The sequence below is a fragment of the Triplophysa dalaica genome, chromosome 18 (genome assembly GCF_015846415.1).
Source record: "Triplophysa dalaica isolate WHDGS20190420 chromosome 18, ASM1584641v1, whole genome shotgun sequence".
NCBI lineage: Eukaryota > Metazoa > Chordata > Actinopteri > Cypriniformes > Nemacheilidae > Triplophysa > Triplophysa dalaica.
In genome coordinates, this window is record NC_079559.1 from 13,302,780 (window position 1) to 13,317,843 (window position 15,064).

The 15,064-nt window shown below is 41.6% G+C and overlaps 1 protein-coding gene across 8 annotated transcripts in view; it reads left to right on the forward strand.

Annotated features, from left to right (window-relative positions):
* Positions 1 to 15,064, forward strand: part of LOC130407327 (nuclear receptor corepressor 2-like) — a 76,995-nt gene that overhangs the window by 24,183 nt on the left and 37,748 nt on the right. For all 8 annotated transcript variants that reach the window (XM_056730112.1, XM_056730113.1, XM_056730117.1 and 5 more), the window contains exons 4-6: positions 2,111 to 2,288; positions 9,972 to 10,160; positions 11,690 to 11,803. In XM_056730112.1, coding sequence (XP_056586090.1) covers positions 2,111 to 2,288; positions 9,972 to 10,160; positions 11,690 to 11,803 — 481 coding nt within the window. The remainder of the gene's footprint in view (positions 1 to 2,110; positions 2,289 to 9,971; positions 10,161 to 11,689; positions 11,804 to 15,064) is intronic.

Sequence of the window (15,064 nt, forward strand, 5' to 3'; positions counted from 1 at the left end):
AGTCCTAGGTAAAGTCCTGATGATCTTAAACTGCTCCAAAGATTATCTTATCAGATTTTCCTGTGGTGTACCGTGTTTTAAGAGTGATCGGATAAACAGCCCCGATCGCGAATCTTGAATATTCAACATGTTGAATACTTAAGAGCAGAAATCCTGATGTGTTGGGGAGACCCAGAGGACAAACGCACAAGAACTCTGTTGATTGTCACTTGGAACAAAACAATAGCCTATTAGAAAGCCAGCAGACAGAAGTATAACAACCATGGTTATCACTTCAATTACAGTGAAGAATTATATCTAGTGCCACCTTAAATGCATTAAAGCAATTTCTCAACAATGTTTAATGTAAATGATATAAAAGGTTATATGTAAACATTTGTTTAGATTGAACACATATATAATAAACTAAGCTTACTGTGAAATAATAATTGACTTATTCTCAAATCTCAAGAGAATTTGTGATTTCTGTTTGGAAAAGCTGTTGTTGTGTGGTGTGCTTTCTTTGTCACATCACAGCACACCACACATTAAACGGGCAAAATTAATAAATCTAGAATTTTTTTTTCTCCTCATGTTTGCGGTCACTCACAATTTAAAACTCTTATAAGATTTCAAAAATTTTTTTGGTGTGGTCCCAGCATTAGGTGACGGTTTGTGAAATAATTGGTGTGATCATAACTTGACTTTAATGGCCGTTTGTAATTACACTGCATTTCATTTGACCCGTACCGTGTGGTGCTGTAGCACTTTTTTATGTTAATTTTGTAAAATTATTAGTGGTGGGCCGTTAAAGTGGTGGGCATGCTGCGTTAACGTGAGACTCTTATCGCGCGATACAAGTGCACTGTACTGGGCAAGAATGAGATTTCTCAACTCGTGTGATTCGCGCAATTCGTGTGATTCGCGCCGCCTCATCATCTCATGACCAGGGCTTCATTCGCGCGATTCACGCTGCAAGTAGGTCTATCGTGTCTTTGCATTGACTTAACATTTAAATCACTCGCGCTTTACGCGCCATTCGCGTTTGGTCTGAACACAACAAAACGTTACCGTGAAATTACCACATCAAACGTGACGTGCTAACATGGATGCAGCTTTGAAGCCGCCGGGTTGCTTCAGGGAAAATTTATTTTTAAGATGGAAACATCGACAAGACTAAGGTTGTTCGCACCTTGTGCAATGCGGAATTGGTTTAAAAAAATAACTTTCTCTCAACAGGTAGTGGTCTAGCTTTAGTTGAAACCAGTAACTTTATATTGAGGTCTAATGTATTATGGCTCCTGTATGACATATCGCTTGTTGCTCCCTAACTCTTTGTCAGTTGCAAAGCTTCTGCTAAATGACTAAATGTAAATGTACTGTAGGAGCTCTTCCAGTCTCAAGTACCACCTAAACGCAAAGCATCCCTTAGCTAATGCGGAAGTAAACACAAGTACATCTTATTTGACATAATTTATTTTCATCACCAATTATCATAGTAGAAAAGCTTTCTCAAGCAGTTTGTGATGCATTTTGGAAACGGGAGATGAGCCCCTGGTCTAATGCGCCACCTGGCTTGAGACACCCGTTCTCAAAGACTTACTTTTAGTCATTATTTGGGTAGCACACATATTCTGAATGCCTTCGGCAGAATTCAAATGAGCCATTTTAATCTAGATTAAAAAAAAAAAATCTATGACCACCACCAATAATTATGTCCATGGATGTTCTCAGTCATTCGGGTCATTGTATTGTGTCTTTGCGTGAGTCTTGCTTAACATCATTAACATTTACAGTAATTTAGTAAAAGCTTTAAATTGTAAATTCACTGTAGATAAGAAAATGACCATTATAAATATATAAAGATATATTTGACAACTACTTGACAAGTTTCCTCAAAAGTGATCGTTTTCTTGGTCAGAGTGTTTCTGTAGCTTAAATTAAGTTTAGTAATAGTGTCAGTACTTTAATTTGGTTTATATTTTTGTGAGTGTCATATTTCACTTCCTAAATGACAAATGCAGTGCCATGTATTACTGTGATCTTATTCGGCTGTGTGAGGCATTTCAGGTTTTAAACTTTCTTCTCTTTAATTTACCCATAATTCTTCATTGTTTCCTCTGCTTTACAGAGGTCAAGAGCCCCACATCCGTTATGAGCACATTTACCTGCACGAGCACAGCAGTCATTCGGAGGTGGATTACTCTGAAATGAAGAGGCCTCGCTTGGATATCGGGGCGGAGTCTCTTATTCGTCATCAGACTCATCGTCATGCTCTCAATGTGGCTGGAGCAGAGGAAATGGCAAAGGTCAGCATTTACATTTGAATTAACCAGACATTATCCTGTGTCTGCACATAAACACTTCCTCGCACAGTATGCAAAACATCAAATAAGCAGAATATCAGAATATTGGTTTTGAACAACACACATGATGTACTGCATCTGCTTAGATTCTGTATTTTGTAAATTTCGTCCACAGGTCAAAGTACAATACCAACATAGTGGAAGTATTATGTCGGGACATTTCTTTTCACCTCATGCCCACATAAAGCACAAGTTTGTTGTGTGTACAGAAAATACAGAAACAATTCGGTTGTAGACAGGCAACAATGATTTGAGTTTTTCATACATGAACCTTGTGTTTGCTGTTATTGTGAAATCTTGCTATAAGACTAAAGTTCATTATGGCAGACGGCGAGCTTTAACTGGCTCGAAGTCCTCAGACGTATTCTTTGCGATTCTAGCCGGATTAGGCTGGAAAGCATGCTGCACGGTTTAAATAGATTAATCCGACTGTAGAGAAGAGCGATAATAAATCTGTTCAGCAGATTATCACTTAGTCCATATTGGCCGTGTAAATCAGCCTGTTTCTATTGGCCGGCGTTTTCATCGTGCCAGCCAGTATTTACCACAGCACTGGGAACACTGTGTGTAGATGCAATGAGGATTGTACATGTCTTCAGGATTCTGAGTTATGTTAGGAACACCACAACCTCTTACTTTGCATCTGTGGCTTTATTTGTTAGGATGTGTAATAGGGCTGGGCGATGTGACGATGTTATTGTATATATCCCTGATGTCTCGCAAATATCCCTACAACAGACAGATACCAGACAGATACCAGACGATAATTGATAATAATGTAAACTATGCGTTATAACATTATCATTCGATATAGGCTTAAGCATGTACTTTAATGTTCATATGCCCAGGCAGTCAGTAACAGTGGCAGAATTTAGGAAACACTGTTTTGTTGAATCTGCTGCTGTTTTCTGCCGGTCGCCGAACAGATTGACCGAGAGAAAGACGAGCTTCGTCGGCAAAGCAAAACCTCACGCTTGGGGCTATACCGGTGTTCGAATTGTCTAACCGGATTTTCCTTACGCAGGGCAAAATTGAGTATAATCTAAACCACATTGACAAAATAAACGGGATGATTTTACAATGCAAAATACCATGTCTGATATTCCTACTATCTTAAAATAAACACATACAATAAATTTACATTGTAAATACCCAGTCAGATTAAAAGAAAAAGAAACATGTAGGATTTCCACCGCAACACCCAATCAAATAGTACTATAGGTATTAAATAATATGTAGAATGATTTAACATTGAAAATACACTAACATACTAACATATTCCCATAGCAGTATAAATCAAACAGGTATAATGATTTAAACCTGATTTTAGAGCGTAAAAAAATGATGAACATTGTTGTGCACATGACTGGTAGAATAATCTAAAGGGTACGATGAAATTTCAGGACACCTGCAAGATTTTTCTACTGGATAAAAGCTATGTTATTTATGTATGCGTTATACCTGAAGAAAGAAGCCACTGCAACACTGGTTTATGCACGTGGTGCGCCTGTGTGTGTGTGCCTGCTTGTTTGTTTGGCACTTGGCAGGTCCGGAACAAATTCCCTCCCGGTCCGTATCTGCAGATTGATAGTCGGCGCAACATTGCATGAAATCAAAAACACCCGATATAATCGAGTTGATTTTAAAGTCGAGTATCAATTTATTTAACACAACACTAATGTGCATGTGTGTGTTTGTGGGAGGGAGAGAAAGACGGAATGAATGTGTATGTGGTGTAACAGTAAACGGCACATGCAGATGTTTGGAAAATCTTATGTGCCTCCGCAACTTCTTAGGAACTCATTTTTCTAGGTCAGGGGCTCTGTGAGGGTGTGTGTGTGTTTGTGTGTGTTTGTGTGTGTTTGTGTGTGCGGGTGGAGTATATGCACCCACTCTGTGCTGCCTCATACAATGTGAGATCCATTTCTGTTATTTCACAACTGTAGGTGCCACCAGACTGTATCAGGTTTGCCAAGTGTGCATCACACTGCTAATATCGAGTGTTTATTAAGTGCTGGAGAGACTCGGTGTTCTCTTCATCGCAGGAACTAAGAGGACACAGGAAATGAGTCAAACCTGAATCAAACTGTACAGGAATAGACAAGTTGCTGTTAGCAGTGAATCTTGGCTTATGAAACAGTCTAGCCTTGTGGACAGAACAGCATTTACAATACATCAGATTGATAGATGTTATGTTCTTACGGTTAAAGCTTTTGTATGTAATTTCAGCTTGACTTTAAAAAGTAACTGCTGAAGTAATATATTTCACACGATCTTGAAAAATCATCCAATAGTTGGATCAGGGAACCCGCATACTGATAACTAGCTTGAATGCACCATATGTCTCTTTGGATTAAAGTGTCTGCCAAATGTATAGGGATGTAATGATTCACCGTGAGCTGGCATGTCACAGAGTTGTTGTGCTGTGTTATTATGACTCCCTCCTCCTGAAGCGTTTGTTTATTTTTAGCAGTCATGACAATTTGTGGTGTGTGTTTGTGTGGATGTGTAGGTGGAAGCCATTGTGCAACAGTAATTCATTAGTAATGGAGCTGACCTAGATGTAACAGTCGAGCGGTTGAGAATCTTTGTGCGAGGAGTTGTTTCGGTGAGATGCACAAACAGGGACGTTTAGAGGACACTGTGAAGTAGACAGAGAAAATCTCTCCCTCCTTTTTATGTAAGAGCTGTCATATTCAATGACACTTGTGAAAGCGGGCAAGCTAAAAGCAGGGGACTCTGGGAGGTAAAGGTCAATGTGGAGAAGAAAGAGACGCATATACAAACACACACACACAGACGTGCATTAGCTGGGCAGTGCGTGTAATTTCCAGCATACCTGCAGAACTCTGACAGGTGTGAACCAGCACGTCTGTGTATAATGGCTTGTTATAGCTTGGGGTGTCAGATGTCTCATGTAACCATCAGCCTTGGAGACCCGTGATTCATTATTGTGTTTGTGAGTCAGAGCACGGAATTGGATTTTTCATGTTCTTCAGATTTCTCGGACATGACAGTGTAATACCAATGCTGGAACAATGAGAAGGTTTTACACATTCCGAAAAATGTGATTGTAGTAGAGTAGGCGGGGCGAGACCGTGGTTCGAGTCCGGTGAGTAATTGTGAATTGGCGCCAGCTGTGCGCACACCGGGCTCGAATCACGTAGGAGATGGGAGCATAAAAGGAACGAGCGACCGGACCGTCGAAGAGAGAGGACCGGGCCCGAACTTGTGTTTGTATTTGTATTTATGTTTATGTTAATGTTATTGCGCCGGCGGTCGTCCTTGAGGGGCCGCCGGCTATTATTACTTTATTAAATGTTTGTTTAAATGTCTTCCGGTTCCCGACTCCTTCCTTCCCTTTTATTGAGATTTGTTACATTGGTGCCGAAACCCGGGAGGAAGGAGAGACATGCTGTCGGAGAGTCCTCGCCGCCGAGTGGCCTCGCGGTGCCGGAGAGTTCGGGCAGCGCGGACGAAGGGCGTCCGCCAGTGGCTGCCCGAAGCGGTGGCTCTGGGGAAACGGAAGTGCACAGTGCGGCCACCGTCAAAACTTCGGTGGAACGGCGACCTTTGCTGCCGCGCCCCTGGGTCGAGGTGGGGTGGCTTTCGTCCAAGTGGGAGCGGGGGGGTTGCCGCCGTCCGCCAGAGGCCGGAGCCTGTGTCCGTCCCCCGAGGGGGAGGAGCAGGGGGCGGAAGTGCCGGGTGAGCCACCGCCTGCCAGAGGCCGGAGCCTGCGTCCGTCCGCCCAAGGGGGAGGAACAGGGGACGGGGAACCCGCCCCGACTCCCGGATAAAGGAGGAGCCACCGCCGGCCGCCAGGGGGCGGACGGTCGAGCCGTCCACCGAAGCCCCAGGGCCACCGCAAGGCACCGCGAAGGAGAGTACTCCGGCTGGTTGAGGACCGAGCGGCAGCATGTCGGGGAACCGGATTTTTTTTTTTTTTTTCTCTCTCCCCTCTCTCTTTCCGGTCGCTCCGAGGGCTCCCGTCTCCATTGTCTCGTCTCGTCGCTGCATACCCCCCACCCCACCCCCCCCGAGGGAGGGGGAGGGAGCTTGCACAGTCGCGGGGGTACCCCCCGGCCTGTGAGGGGTGATGGGGGTATGTAGTAGAGTAGGCGGGGCGAGACCGTGGTTCGAGTCCGGTGAGTAATTGTGAATTGGCGCCAGCTGTGCGCACACCGGGCTCGAATCACGTAGGAGATGGGAGCATAAAAGGAACGAGCGACCGGACCGTCGAAGAGAGAGGACCGGGCCCGAACTTGTGTTTGTATTTGTATTTATGTTTATGTTAATGTTATTGCGCCGGCGGTCGTCCTTGAGGGGCCGCCGGCTATTATTACTTTATTAAATGTTTGTTTAAATGTCTTCCGGTTCCCGACTCCTTCCTTCCCTTTTATTGAGATTTGTTACAGTGATATAGTAAGAGAAACCTGCTGTCTGGATGTTGGATTGGTGCCGATGGTTGCCAGAAAGTTGCCGTGTGATTGCTAGAATGTTCTAGGTTATTCTAGCTACTGTTAGGTGGCTTACTAGACCAAAGGCCAGATTTACTTACAGCTTGCGGCAGCATAAACGCCTCTTTTGCAGGGAAAAAGTCCCTACTTCAGTATTTACCAAAGACACGCAGTGAAAATTGCTGTGAAAAGGTGTGGACACAGGGCAGTGTCCACACAGGGCAGTAATGCTGTCGCTGTACCGGTCTGTCGTGGTGAAAAAAGGAGCTGAGCCGCAAGGCGAAGCTCTCGATTTACCGGTCAATCTACGTTCCTACTCTCACCTATGGTCATGAGCTGTGGGTCATGACCGAAAGGATAAGATCCCGGATACAGGCGGCCGAAATGAGCTTTCTCCGCAGGGTGGCCGGGCGATCCCTTAGAGATAGGTTGAGAAGCTTGGTCGCTCGGGAGGAGCTCAGAGTAGATCCGCTGCTCCTCCACATCGAGAGGGGCCAGCTGAGGTGGCTCAGGCATCTTTTCCGGATGCCCCCTGGACGCTTTCCCGGGAAGGTGTTCCGGGCATGCCCCACCGGGAGAAGACCCCGGGGAAGACCTAGGACACGCTGGAGGGACTATGTCTCCCGGCTGGCCTGGGAACGCCTCGGTGCCCCCCTGGAAGAGCTGGAGGAAGTGTCTAGGGAGAGGGAAGTCTGGGCATCCCTGCTTAGACTGCTGCCCCCGCGACCCGGCCCCGGATAAGCGGAAGAAAATGGATGGAGGTGTGGACACAGCTGTTTATGCGACCGACTTTATTGCATATGCTTTTGTAGGACTTTCCTCTTCAGATGCAAACTTTATGAGGGGAACGTATTTAAATTAATCAAGAAAAGTGATTTACAAAGGTTTGGCTTTGTCATTGTACCGGTATCTGCAGATTTATTTAACACCCAAAATAAGCATGTTTTAAACCCTGCACTAATTTGCGCTTCTCTTGGTAGATTGCGTTGGTTATTATGGGAATGAGATATAGCACCTGTGTTTTTTTAATGTGTGCCTTGTTATTAAATCACCCGCAGACATTTTCACTAAAATCAGAGCTTTTTTTTAATTGCGCTTTTGCACTCTTTTGCTTTGTTTTATGATATGTATATGATATTCTGCTCCCCAGATCAGGTTCACAAGATCACTAAAATACCAATGTTGCCCTCAAAAATCTGCAAGGGCCTGTTGAAACGTTATAGCCTTTTAGGGATTATTCACATTCACACCAGAATCAGTGCGATGAGATTTTACACAATGCATGAAATCGGACATGTTTTCTCATATAGCCACAGTAGTGGGTTGTCATGGCAGCTGAAAGCTTTCACATAGAGAGATGTGTCGGAAATGTCAGTATAACACCCTATACAGTCATAATCCCAACCCACACATGATATTTTCTTTCCTGATCCAATTTACAAATCTAACCCACGCACAAACCTCACGACATAGTAGATTTTATAAAGATAATTTTGTGTCATTAGTGGTCTAATAAAGACTATTACAATCGCGTGTGCTTTGAAGTGTGCGTTTAAATAAGTCCTTTCATGCATAAACGCTTGCTCTTAAGTACACAGTGAGTTTTTGACTCACTCATAGACTGTTTGAAGAATGAATCAAAGACCTCTGTCTGTCAGTCAAACACTATTCAGTGTGGATTGACAGTGCTACACTTTGAATGTGTCCGAACAGCACTTTATGGACTGATAAATAATCAAACTCTACACAACTTTAGCCCAAATACACACACCACACCTTTGTCCCACATTAACCCTGTTATCTGTGTGTGTTGGCACCTGCTATCTGTTTGTACAAAGGTTATTCCAGTGCATATGCATGTTTAAGCACCCACGTTTGTGTTTATATAAAAGAGTTTGGACTGAGGTACGCACACACACATGCACACACACACACACACTTTTATTATTCTTGGTGGTTCTTGTTACTGAGACTTGGCAGGATCAGAGTGCTTGTCCTTGAAAGTAATTGTGTGGGTTTAACAAGGCACTTCATTCAAGATTGTGTGTATGTGAGTGTGTGTGTAAATGGCTTTGAGTCCTAAAGTGACTCCTCTGTGAAATCTTCTTTCAAGTGTTAAATCCCGCCTGAAGTTTGGAATGCATCTAGGAATGTGTTTTGAACATTACCAGCCCACTCAGGGTGTCCTTGGATGATTGCGCTCTCTCTCTCTCTCTCTCTCTCTCTCTCTCTCTCTCTCTCTCTCTCTCTCTCTCTCTCTCTCTCTCTCTCTCTCTCTCTCTCTCTCTCTCTCTCTCTCTCTCTCTCTCTCTCTCTGTATTGGTGTGTGGTTAAGGTCTGCAGGGGCAGAGAAAAACAGGCACATGTAACACGTAACATTCTCTTCCTGTGACGGTGAACCCAAAGCTCTGAGCTCTTTACCACACTTTAAACAAGCTGTTTTTCAACTAGTGTCCGCTACTCATCTGCTTTATGTACATTCATCTCTTTATTATAAGAGGTGAAGGGAAGTTTCTACCACTACACAGCTTGCAGGCTGTACTATGTTACTGTGTTACATCAAGATTGTATGCGCTGCATCAAGATGGGCTGCATTGCAGCTCTTTACTCTTGCAATAGTGAAGTTTAGGTGTGTCTGTTTGTTCACTGCATTACAGTGATGGAATGTTATATAAACAGTGGAAATAACGCTGTAGAGATCATTTGAAACCAATAGATGGCGCGGCCCCAGTGCTAAAAGATCCTGGACATGAACTGCATGCAGTAAGTCAAACTAAGTCATACCTCTGTGTTTTGTTGGCGTTCTGCGTGTACGTGCATAATGTTCAAAACACAAACGGAATAAAAATGAAATACTCTTCGAAGATATTACATGCAATACTACTGTATAGGTACTCAAGATTAATTTGAGATTACCGTTACCGTGTTACCGAGCTTTAATTAGTGGTGCTTGTTATGGAAGCGCAAATACTGTTACTCATGTTTGAACAAACCCTTAACCATATGTAGTCAACTTTGGCATGTACAAAAATAAAATGTGACAACAACCCATTGAATTGCATGAAAGAGTGAATAGTGAGAAAACAATATTACATGTGCCATGTTCTTCTGAATCTAAAAGTCGTCTTAAATTCATCGATGTGACCAAATGCTTTTTGTGTTTGTGCAGGAGCACAGCAGCAGCAGTTCCATTGGAAAAATCGAGCCCATCTCTCCCGTGAGCCCAGTACCCATGGAGACTGATCTGGACCTGGTTCCCACCCGTTTCTCCAAAGAAGAGCTGATCCAGAACATGGACCGTGTGGACCGGGAAATCACCATGGTGGAGCAGCAGATCTGTAAACTGCGTAAAAAACAGGTAACATTAAGTCTCCCTTTTCTGTCACTATTATGCTGCTGCAAAGTAATATAAAGAATATACATTTATTTGGTAGCTTGGCAGCCACTTTGCATGAACAACTAAAAAATGTTTTTATCTCCAAAAGTTTCTTCTGTTGAAAGGTGTGCCCAGACAGCCTGGACAGTTCACACAAAGCTTTTTATTTAGACAAAGATGTCTTTATATGTAATGCTTTCAGGGTGGCTATTGTCCAAAGTTCAGTTAGCGTTATGTAATCTGGACACTTTTGAATCTACTAACAGTAGATAAGTGTGTATGCAGAGTTGTGACTGCTGTGTGGTTATAGGCATAGCCGGCCACATGACTGCAGACACTTCCACTGTTTCCTCTTTATCTTCATACTCCTCTTGGCCGCTCTCTTTTTATATGGCATGGTTTCACATGAACTGTGATGTAAGTGTTAACACAGCAGTATAATTGTCAGTTTTCTTAAGCTGTATTATTTTTACATGCACACACACATGGACTTGTCCATAGTAAGTGTATAAAGGGTAACTGTAGAACATCTCAGGTTTTCTTGACTTATTGGGGCCATTGAAACAAAATTACAGGCAGACCCCCATCTACTTGTAATACAGGCCCCTCCCCCAAAATTTTGGACTGTGTCCAAACCGCCGCTCAATAAATCGAAGCCACCTGCGCTCCATGGGCCGGTCCATTGTGGGGTGCGGAGAACGGTCTGAAATCTGATTGATTGTATAAGTACAGTCACGCTAGCAAGAAAAATGAACCTCTCTCATCTGCCCCTCAACCCCACACAGCTTTCCTCTGAAAGCTTTGGCATCTCTTTTCAGTGAGTTAACACACCCCGCCATTTCTTTTCTCTCCCCTCAGGTTTCTTCCAAGCATTAAAACATCTGGGGCGATTAAATGGTGTGGTAAACACTAACGTAAAGAGAGAGAGTAATGGAGAGATGTGAGAATATCGGATTACTGTGTGTTTGTCTGTCTGTGAGGGAGGCGGGGATGGATCGTTTATTCTCCATTTACTCGTGGACACACACGTATATACACAGTCTTGATCCTGGTCTAGAACTGCTTCATATGAGTTCTAGCTTATAGTGTTTGGTATAAAGAGGCCTCTTTCGGGACCCTCTTGGGTGCGGGGCCTCTGTGTTTAGAGAGAGATTTAAAATGAGGTTTATGTTTGCGTCTGTGTGTAAACTGTAAAATTGTTGATCATTTATCTGTGGCTATAAAGTTGCCTTGTTGGCTCTCTGAGCGAAGGTATTTGTGGTCAGCCAATCAGAGAGCTAGTTTCTATTAGCATTTTTTTTTTGACGTTTAAATAATATTAATATTAGCACACGTAACATGAGCAGAGTCTGCAGTGATATTTATGTTGGGTCCAATGTTTATTCTAACAGGATCGAATTATTGATCTTAATTTGGTATCAATTTAAAAAGTTTGTTCTCATATCCCTCAAGATCTTTGATGAGTGGTTGAAAAGTCTTTCACATTGTGTGTGTTTTTATTGTTTTTTTAGCAACAGCTAGAGGAAGAGGCTGCGAAACCCCAGGAACCGGAGCGTAACATCTCCCCTCCACCCAGTGAAGCCAAACACCGCAGCCTGGTCCAGATCATCTATGATGAAAACAGGGTACGAATAAAACACACTCCCACTATACAAAACCCTTTAAATCCATGAGATGAGTTTTCATTTACATGGGCATTTTTTTCAGGATCCTGCATTTACTTTCAGCAATACTAGGAATTTCAGACTGGGCAGAATGTGATATTGAGTGGGTTTGTGTACAGTGTAATATATGTGGATTCACACAAGATCTACGTCTCATTTTTGATGGAGGATTTTGCATTTGAGCTCTTAATATACTGGCTTCTCATTTTGGAAATATGTTCATCTTAAGAAATATAAAGCTAGACTGTCAAAGTAATTGGCAAAATGGGAGAAAAATTTTAAATTGTTAAATGTAAAATCTGATAATATTTATAAAATATGAATAATAATTTTAGAAATGTAATAAGCTCTGTCCATGCACATATTTGAAATCTATGAACAGCAGCATTGAGACAGGCTGTTAGAACAGAAAATGGTAAATCAAACAGATGTGTCACATCTTAATGAGAGAAATGGGCTGTTAAATACGTAATGATATTGAACTCAACCACCCCCATCACACACGACTCAGACACACAGCCTGTTGTGCTGAATCCTTCCATACAGCTCATTTACAATTCAAGTGATGATTCAAAGCAATTTCTCGAACTCTAAAGACTTTCTGTAGTAGAGCTCCGGGCTGTAGGTAAAAGATGCTATGACAACTTTTTAAAGTAACCGTGAAACGGAAGTTGCTATTGACTTATTTTCTGTATCTTAACATATATCAGAGTGAAACTGCTTCTAAAATTTGGGGTGGGGCTTTATTTTACCCTTTCCTTTTTGATTGGTTTGTTGTAAGGGGAGGGATAAAGATGCCTCGCCATTTGACAGTCAGTATAGTACTTGCTTACGTCATGTGGTGAAGAGTTGTTGATAAGAGGAGCTTAATGTTTTTAATAAAAGATTACAAGTTCAAATGAATAAAAATAATAATAGTGGTGTGCATGGATAAATCATTTATAATAATCACTGCAACACTTTGCAAAACACTTTCCTCTGTGATTTAATGGTGATTTTAAGGATTGTGGGCAGAAGTACACAAACTTGATGCACATTAAAAAAATTCTGTGCAATAATGAACCATAAGATATTTTTTTTACGCAGTACAAAGCAGGACTAGTAAGAGATTTGGAAAGCAGCCATAGACAGTCATGATGATACTGATATCTGGGGTTAGGGATCCCTCTAGTGGGGAGAAACTGAGAAAGTTTATATAAAACAACCTCCAGCCTTTTGACTTCTTTTCATTGTCTTGTTGTCACTTCCCGTCACTCGTCCTCTCTTTGTTTGAATAGCAGTAGTGTTTATATGTTCACATTCAGGAGCGCAGACACAGCGATGTCGGACACATACACTTTACACCATTTTAAGATTTTATTACTGTAATTCGATTCTATTCACAGAACTCTTTGGGCCCAGAAGTATATGCATTCTTTATTTTTGAATAAATTGTCATCTCTTATCTAGCACAGATATTGAGTCATAAGTTATTGAAATTACTTTTTAATTTTACTATTTTCAAACTGTAAGCATGGAAGTGGCACAAAGGTGAATATTTCATGGTTCTTGCATTGACCAGCAACAGTGATCACATCAAGGTCATATAAACAGACACGTCCCTCTGTAGTGTTATCGAGTGTCTCATTGTGTCACAAACACTCGCATTCACACTTTTAACCAGTTCTTGACCTCCAGACCATATTATCAGGACGGTTCAAAATAGAGGTCGACCGATCTGCTTTTTTCAGGCCGATACAGATACCGATTACTTCCATGCAAATTAGACCGATAACCGATATTTTGAACCGATATATATATGGTGTAAAAACGTAAATTTATATAGAAATTAAGAACAGATGCTCTGAAACATTTGAAATATTTTTAATTCTGACTGAGAAATCTTAATCATAACACTTATATTAATACTAATAAAAGAAAGAAGGGAGCACCCAGCAGAATTCTGTGAACATTTTGTAAACCACAAGCAACACAGTAAAAAACAACAAGCAACAAATAAAAAAATGAATTGAATGTAACAAATTATATTTATTTATGGAAAAAAATATGTTCTGATGACTTTAACATTGCATACAATACTTTTCAATTAATCATTATGCTAATCATTGGATTAACTAGCACAATTTGAATTTATATATTAAGTGTAAATAATTGAATTGCCTTCATAGCTTATTGTGTATGTTGTTGAAAAGACCGCAATATTTTCATGAAGCTATAACATGAGCATGAGAGCGCTCTGACTGAAGACCGACGATTCAAGTTCTTTATGCTTTAAAATGTCTTGTATTTTTGAAATGGCGTCATTTTAAGTGAGGTGCAAAACGCCAGCTCGATCAATTACAAGAAACGCGTGTGCAGTGTGCTGCTCGCTTGCAGAGCAAATCATTGTTATACTATGGATGTGAATTATATCTACATGATAATAATGCGTAAATCCCGCGGAACCTGCAGGAAACCCGCAAAGCTGCTCCGAAATTCAGGCACTTATTATATTGAAGTGTTTTGCATCTTCAGTGCAGTGGATTGAGATTTATTTCAACGTCTGATGCTGCTTTACCTCATAGAGCATGAACCCGAAGCAGCGCTTTCGGTGTGACAGTGAAAAAAGACTTTCTGGTCGACCACTAGTTCAAAACACACTTTTGTATCTCCACTGTAGTTTTGATCTGTTTTTTACCGTACCCTGAATAAAGTCTAGGACTGTACGTGTATTTCATCCATCAGATGGTTTTTGCTTCAGTCCTGCTGTGATCTTTTAATCACACCCTCCATCTCTTAATCCATTAAGGCCTCTCATGCAGCGGTATTGCCAGAGAGCACTCATACGTCCTGTCCTATTCCAGGAAGCACTAGACACGCAGAAATCCAAGGAACAGATAGAATAAAGAATGTAGTTTAATTGAAGGCCCGGTTATATTGGAAGAGGAAATTGCCTTTTAGAAAGCACATGTTCTCCATTGTACAAATGTTTTTTAGTTTTACGTGACCTTTACTTGACACTTTCTTTAAGATTTCTGTATGTAAATCACTGTTTTGTTTGCATAATGACTGGATGACTTTTGACCGTTGACTGTTCACATATAAAAATATGGGTGGTACTCTGCATGTTTTATTGTCTTGAATTTACAAATAAATAGATAAATTGACATTAGGGCGATTAATCACATCCGGAATAAAAGTTTAAATTTACGTTATATATATCATCGCGTACTGTGCATATTT